General features: G+C 41.3%; 1 protein-coding gene across 1 annotated transcript in view; it reads right to left on the bottom strand.

Annotated features, from left to right (window-relative positions):
* Positions 1-528: 528 nt before the first annotated feature.
* The window catches only part of LOC119010535 (vertebrate ancient opsin-like), a 63426-nt gene continuing 55613 nt past the window's right edge, over positions 529-8341 (bottom strand). The window contains exon 4 of the mRNA XM_037082725.1: positions 529-2649. Within this exon, the coding sequence (XP_036938620.1) occupies positions 2365-2649 (285 nt within the window). The 3' untranslated portion in view covers positions 529-2364. The remainder of the gene's footprint in view (positions 2650-8341) is intronic.

Genomic DNA, 8341 nt, shown 5'->3' with positions numbered 1-8341 from the left:
ATATTCTGAATGAAGCATTTGCTGTGCCCCATTTCCCTCCGATACAATTTATCCGCCTATCAACCCTTCCTTTCTCACATGGCACATTAAGTTAACATTATAATGACGGCAGTTTGAGTACTCTGCGTGACTTTTTGTGGGTGATGCAAATTTACTATGTTAGTAAAAAGAACTTCTGCATTCACACCAGACACCAACAGTGGTCCCCCTGTTTAAAGTTGTGTGCATACATATTACACAAGTGTAAATGTGAGTTGTAAAAAGCTGCTCTCACAATCCACGTATTCTGGCCTCTCTCTGATAGGGACGGCACATTATTACTATTTTGGAATCGAAAATTGGGGTTAATAATAACTGGAATTGAAAAAAGCAGCATCAGAATCTGAATGAGCAGGAACACAAAGCATCACTCTTACTATAGCTCAGTGCATGCTGCCACTGAAAGCCTTCCCCCAGCAATTACATATAGCTATACTGTTACTGAACATATCACATAACTCAATCTTTAATACGTTGCATATTGAACCCCCTTGATTTGGACCACCTCACATTTCAAACGGGTCCTAACTAAAAAGAAAAACAACTAAAAAAACTAAAAAAAAAAAAAAACAACATTGCACATTGATTTACCATATCTTAAAAAAAAAACAACTTTATTCAACACCCCTCAAAAAATATCAACATTTCTTTAGCTTTGGTATCAACTCATGTACATTAATTTATACAAGATCTGGAGAGCACATAGAAAACAGTGCGCTAAAAGTGAATTACCAAAACAACTGCACACACTGTAATCGTGTGCAGTGGCGTAAAAGTACCACACAACTTACAGCTTAGACATTCACGGACAACACAGCAATGATGCACTGCTTTCAGAAACTGCACATTTATCTCTGTACTGCAAGAAGGAAAAGGTGTCAAGTCAGCTATCAAAAAATTGAATAAGATGCAGACAAGCACATGGCAAACAATATATACAGAACAAACTTATCCCATCTGAAAGATACTCGTTGCCTCAAGTCGAGCACGTTGTTGTGTTCTGGAGAAACACTGGAAAATAACTTGTGTTTGTTGTTAGGATTTCCTCCGGCAATGTCGCTCGTGCAAATAGTTTGACTTTTACAGAAATTATGAGCAGAGGCTGATGTCTTTGCACATGCACTGCTGACTGTGTGCCAATGAATAAGGCACTGGACTGCTAATACTTTCATCAGATTGTTTGAAGATTGCTCTTTTCCGTTAAATATGTCTTCTATCCTTCTATCCACACACACAGGACTTTGCACTTGAACTTGACCAAGCTTTTTTCAAAAAAAAAAAAAAAGAAAAAAGGATTTAACAGGTGTATGAATGTGAAAATGTCCAATTCAAATACCATAGAAGCATTCATTTTCAGAATTTCGTACAATACCAAGTCAGTCATGTACACTGATCATTAGCAGATACTGTATTTCTCTGGCTTCATTTGCATATTATGCATTGCATATTTGCAACAGTGCACATGCACGGACCTTATTGAAGGGACTACACAGTAACTCTCCAACATGCACCTATATGTTTGATATCAAAGTCACGGTACCTGGAAAACACATTAATGCCGCTAGCTTCCTAGCAATGCTAAAATTCTAACAGATAATTATTAAACCACTTAATGGAAAACCACATATGCATTTCAAAGTGACAAGTGTTGAAGTAAATGAAAATGACTAGCAGGGAATAACAGCTAAAAAACTTTAAAGTCATTCCCAGTACATTCTCATACTATTCATAGTCTAGGCTATTTTGTCTTTGTAATCGTGTCTACTCCTGCAAAAGACTTTAAAATGCTTGGGAGTAATAAACAATAGTAATTTACAGTAATAAAAATGTTATTTTTTTGTAAACACAGCCATCAGTACAAAGGTACATGTTATCGCTCTTCCTGCTCTCTGAACACATTTCTGTTGTGGCATTTTATGAGAGTGAATGCCAAACATTAGATATTGCGCAAAATAAATTATCCCTAAATTTCCTCTTCAAAACAGTCTAACTGTGCTTTCTCCAAAAGCTGTGATAAGAACATTCTTCAGATGCTCATCCCCAGCAAGTTATTTTCTCTGCAGAGAAACGCAGACTGCCAGCTTCTGCAGCCTTTTCCGCCTCTGATTTCTGCTCCTGTTGTCCAGAGGCAGTCCGAGATTTTTTTTTGCCTTTGTTACTGGTCCGTCATTTCTACTGGCCGGGGCAGAGCTGATGCAACAGCTGCATTAAATCCACCTGGACTGGCATGCTGCTGCTCTCCAAGCCTCAGTTAAACCGCCCCTCTCATTATTAATGATTTCCTGGCTGGGGTCTTTGGGACTCTTCGTGGTCAAAAGCCAATCATCAACCATCAAAGTGGGCCACCAGTGATACTACGACCGGCAGGTTGGCGTCTGAGGAGGGAGCTTTGGTGACATCATTGCTGACTTCAAAGGAGGGGCCCAGCTGGGGCATGGTGGCAGCCGGCTGACCCAGGGAGGCCACCATAAATAGGAAGTCATTGGTGCGACGGGGACCGGTGACAGCTATGCCTCTCATGGCCTTGGTGGGGACCTTGGAGGAGCTCTTCAAGCTGGAGCCTCGTCGGGGAGTATCACATCGCAGCAGGGCCTGGAAACATCTGTAAAACTGGGGCAAGCATACAACATAAACACACGATCAAGTCATGCCTTGAAGAGGAGAACATTCCTAGATGTTCCTACATCAACCTACATCCATCACAGATATAACCCGATTTCCTCCCAGGCGCTGCTCCCACCAATTTGAAGAACATCTGCCTCAGGATTTGCCCATCTTTCTCTCTCTTTAGTGAACCTTAGGGCAAATTACAAATAATTACTACTGATCAGACACCCCCTTCTCTCTCCTTGCCCTCCATTGTACCCACTGTGGTCCCTTTGTCATTGGGGTTATTGTGTTGTCTTTTCATGTGGAACAAAACGCCAAGGAACCAAATTATTTGCAAAGTTTCTAGAGGATATTAAATACTCGACTAATTACAGTCTCAATCACGAGTGCGAACAATTACTGCTTTTTCAATTGGATAAGTGAATTTGCTAATGTGTGCTTATAAAGAATGGTAAGTTGAGGGTGAGAGAAAGAGAGACTGAGAATGGGAGACTGCCAGTTTCACTCTGGTACTTTCTCTTGTGCACACCAACCACCCAAGATTTTTTTTTATTATGTGCTGAACAATTTTCACAGTGCAGTTTTATGTGTCAAAGGAGTCTTTTGTGAGGCGAGCTTCCAAAGAGTTTGGAGAAAACGCTGACACCGTAAGCTGGACAGTGTATACTAAGAATGATGGCAGTGGGGCACCACAGCTCAGATGGTGCACTATGCCCCATATACAGAGGCTGCATCCCCCTGCAGTGGGCCCCAGGTTCAAGTCTGATCTGTGGCCCTTTACTGCATGTTATCACCCCCCACATCCCATTTCCTGTCCTGTCAACTAAAGCCATAAAAAAAACTACTTTAAATAATAAAAATGGCAGAGACAGCCAGCTCATCTTGTGTGCTGCTATGTGTTTATTTCAAATGTAGATTCATATCTGAAATATTTAATTGAAGTTATTAATGAATTTATATTAAAAGGTCCAGTTGTTAAGCAATGTTCCTCAGTCCCAACTTTAAGAGCTTACGCGCTCAGTCTACCTTGCAAAATACTTCAGCTTCCAGCAGCAGTGTGATGTTTAAACCCACTGACCTGCCCTTTGGAGTCACGTCTCTCTTACCACCAACTCCTATTAGGACCTGTCTTGTTCTTATAAGTTGTGTACTTCAGCAATTTCTAACCCCCTCCAGTGCGCTAGAAATCTGGTCAGCCACAGCTGTCTCTTGATGAAATGCTTTTTAGAGGCGATCAACGCTTTGACCCTCAATGTTCCCGTTGTTCTCGATGTCCTCCTGTAACAGTCATTCAGGTGCGCTAACTGGATTACTCGTTAGCTACCATCTACAGATACTGCATCATCATATTACATATTACATCATACATCATATTATGTATCTGCATTCGCTCGCTGCTTGGCACTCCATTTAATCCAATAAATGACTGAAATAAGATTTAGGATTTTGTTGGAGGATTTATTTATCTTTTTTAGAGCAGGTCACTGACTGCCATCAGTGCCATCAGTGAAGGGCCCTGTGATGAGCTGGCGATTTGTCCAGGGTGTATCCTGCCCTCGCCCAGAGACAGCTGGGATTGGCTCCAGCAAAAAAAACAAACAAAAAAAACAAACCCACGACCCCACAATAGGGATAAAGCGGTCACAGACAGTGGCAACAGTTATAGCACCCAAACAACAACACACACCTAAAAAGCTCCCTCCAAAAGCTTGTGTTACTTTCTCTCGGCTTCAAAATTGAATTCAGCCAAAGCCAGATTGTCACATCATACCCGGATCTATTTTGTGCTGGAGTATAGGAGTTGAGCCTTTATAATTACAGGACAAGCTTCTCTGCACATCACAGCCAGAGAATGAGGAAGCCACATTCGACTAACGTACGAATATTGGCAAGCCGCAAGAGAAACCCTGGACGTTTTCCTTTAACACACAACGATACATAACCACAAAGGGAGGCTACTGCGGAAGACGTGCCAGTCATTATAAGCATGACCACCGACAGGACATGTTACCTTTGGACACATCACCCTGAAAACTGGTAACACTGTTTCATTGGTTTCAAATAAGATGCTACAGGCCCACACCTCCACGACTGCTGTGTTCTAACCGCCAGCAAGAATCAGAACACATCAAAATATTTTGTGGATAGAAAGGACAGGCCGTCTCGGAGGTACAGAAGAACGTATACATCATCTGTCAGCATATAATAAATAGTGAATGGACTCGTGGATGCATTTTTCAATACAAGAAACAGATCTGAAAGTCTCTGGATTGTGATTTCATGCAGATCTTCCTGTTTTTATGCCGACCTCTACACATAATAGAGCCCCTGTGCTGCCCAGCTCAAAGTCCGGGGTTATGTGCTGATGGACAGCTAGGAAGATTCTGAATAATTGAGGACCCCAGCCTCAGGTTGAAAGCATAACAATGCATTCAGGGTATTTGGCTATACTTTGAATTCCAGGCATTACCAGCCACATCCAAGACACATTCACAACACGGGGAGGCATCGGATGACAATTCAGACCATTTTCAAGTATTCTTTTTCAGCTCCGGTTAATTAGGACTCAGAAGACGCCCCTCTTAAGTAAACGTAGTATACTTAGTATACTTCAGGAGTTGCATGTATACTTATAGTCTACTACATTTTCTCATGAGTGCAAAATATGATGAAACTTTTTCACAGCACCTGGCAAGTGTAGAGATGCCACAAACGTCAAATACAGACACAGAAAGCACTTCACATTTAAAAAAAAAAAAAAAATGTATTAGTGAGAGAGAGAAAAAGACATTAACTTCAATAAAATACAATCATAAACGTAATTGGGAGGTTAGCAAGAATCATTGTGGAAACAAAGAGATGTGATGCTCATGCGGCCTTGTGCAAGAGCTAAAAAAGCAGCTCCTTGCAGCATCCTGTTGTCAAAGGAGGAGTCTGTTAAGTGTTAGTTCAATATTTTTTATTTTCCGTCAAATCCCAAAACCAAAACCAACAATGTATTAATGAAAGGTTTCCTTGTGAAGCCAAAGCCTGATATATTTTATTTATCTGTGCCGGAGGGATTCATTGTTGTCCAAAATCTGTTGAGGTATAAATAAAGGAGCGACACTGCTGCACTGGCTGATGTGATACTTCACTATGATGAGCCCATGCACTGTAGTCAGTCAAACATATTGTTTGATAAAAACTACAGTACCCAGCTGTAGGATAATCATGTAGCCTTTTTAACAAAGTACAAGTTTAGACTATACATTGGCACCTGGTCGCTCACAGGTAGCCGACGAGTCTTTGCTCCTACGCCCTCACGCCAGCGACAGCTATGACCATGTCAATCATCTCTACGTCTTTCAGTCCGAGAATATCCCAAGAACGCCTCGAGGGAATGTTTTCAAATTTGGTACAAATTGGAGTTAAGGATGAACTCATGAGATTTAGGTAGTCAAACGTCATTGTCACCTAATGGTGCCGCATTCTCGTGAACAGGGAATTTCTTCAAATTTCTTAATGTGTCCACCACGAATCAGGCGTGAACTGATTAGAGTTTGGAGGCCAATGGTCAGAGGTTGAGGTTAATTGGATCTCACAAAACAATTTTTTTGTTAGTCATGATGTCATATCATAATTAGAAAAAAAATGACATACAAATGTCATTTAGAATAAAATCATGAAGTTATGAAGTTTGATATCTAAAAGGTCAGAGGATAAATGCGCCTTGAAATTGTCATATTCTGCAAAAAATCTTCCGGCCATTATTCAGGACCACAGCTCGGAACAGCAACTTGACAACTATGCAGAGGCGTACATACACAATGCGGTAATTCTACTTTTTTCTTTTAAATATACTCGCCTAAGTGTGGAAAAAGGACTGGTTTAACATTCTATATAGCATTTAAAAAATTCAATTCATCATTTATAAGAACTCTGACCCTGTCTGGGGCAGAGCTTGATGTTATATTACACAGCCCCTTTCCTCCCACACTCATTCTTTGTCAGCTATCTAGCATAGCTATGATGTTGAGCTAACTAGGTTGAAGTTTAAGGCTTACGTTGTCAGGAAGGGCAGAAAAGGGGAAGAGTAAAACAGGGCACGAGCAGTGAGAGGATGAGTTCTTCTTCACATCAGTTATGTGTGTATGTGTCCTTTGTTGGACGAATGTGGGGATGGTGGAGCGCCAAAACATAGATGAGATCTTCTACTCTATATTGATCTAAGATCTAAGAAGTAGCTAATTAAAGTTCCAAAAAGACTTAGAATTAAAGGTGTCCCAAAAATCTGAGCATTCAGACCTTGGTCTAACCTTTTTTGGACAAAGAACAAGAGACCTTTTTTGTAAGGTGATGTACTGAAAGTGAACACCTTGTTTAAGGATGACATTAGTCGGCCTAAATTCATCTTCACTCTGTCTGACAACTCCAACTGGAGGCAAGTACAACAGTCAGAGGAGTGTCGGTTAAGTACGAGAACTTGGCAGAACAGCTGGGCTGACATCTGAGTACATGCAGGTGGTTTAGCATCTTATCTGATGGTGCTTCTAAGAATTCCAAGATCTCTGCATGACAGAGAATTCCTGGCGCTCCTGCTGCTGTTGAAAACCCCTAGAAAAGCTGGGGTGTGAAACAACGGATGATGTGGTGACTGGCTTTGTCTCACAATACTAAGGTGACCCAGACATCCATACATGTCCACTTTACTGCTGCAACATTCATCAGCAGATAGGTGCAATGATGGGCATTCATCATGTGATGACTCTGGTCATGATGGTCATAAACAGCTGAATATGGTGACACGTTATTGCACATGCACAATCGAAAAGGCTTAGCAGGGCAAGGGTATTGAATTTTTAAAAATTCATTTTGGGGGGAAAATCAAAGAGATCAAACCATTCAAACTGTAAACTGCAAGCTAAATGTGAGACTGACATTGACTAAAGCTAAGATTTATCTTTTCTAGGTGCAGTTGCTGGGAAAGAAATCATTGCACTCCCTCTGTGCAGTCACTGCTGAATGACAATACCGCTGCATCTGGTGCCCTGGACGGCGCTGCAGAAAAGTACTCTCAAGTCCTAGTTATAGACTTAGGTAAGAGTTCCAAGACAGATTCTGTGACTGTAATAAGCTGGAGCCATTTCTGTCGTTCATTTTAAATCCTTTCACTGTAAGTGGACATGACATGCATTGCTGAGCATCTGAGTGCAGCATTTACCTTGGATGCTGGTGAGGTGCAGACGGAAATTGTCACGTTGCGAAGTGACAGTCACCGCAAAAACCCACCAGGGCTCAGCGCACTTCTGTTGCCTTTGGAGCCACTGAAGAACAAAGGTGTTCGCACAGCATCCGTGACAGTTGTGTTTTTTGGTTTAACCTATCTGTGTGAATCAGCCTTTTCTTCAGACAGGCTTCAGACTCTAAAGCAACCGTATGGAACATTTTTAGCTTAAAATAACAGCTTCAAAATCATGTTGATGCTACAGTGTCTTGTAACAGGGTGAATAGTGTGTCTGTCTCAGCCATTCCGCCCCCATCACTTGTTTCTGCACTATGTAACTTCAGTGAGAGGGAAGGATCACAGCGTTACACACCTGTTTACTTCAACACACAATTTTGTTATGACGTTATGAGCTTTGTTTGTAGTTATGCACCTACAGTGCGTTTGACAATTTTTTATAGACCTGGGATTTGTATTAATGACAGC

The sequence above is a fragment of the Acanthopagrus latus genome, chromosome 21 (assembly GCF_904848185.1).
Source record: "Acanthopagrus latus isolate v.2019 chromosome 21, fAcaLat1.1, whole genome shotgun sequence".
In the NCBI taxonomy this organism is placed as follows: Eukaryota; Metazoa; Chordata; class Actinopteri; order Spariformes; family Sparidae; genus Acanthopagrus; species Acanthopagrus latus.
Note: the sequence above shows the minus strand (reverse complement) of the source record. Positions and strands in the feature narration are given on the sequence as shown.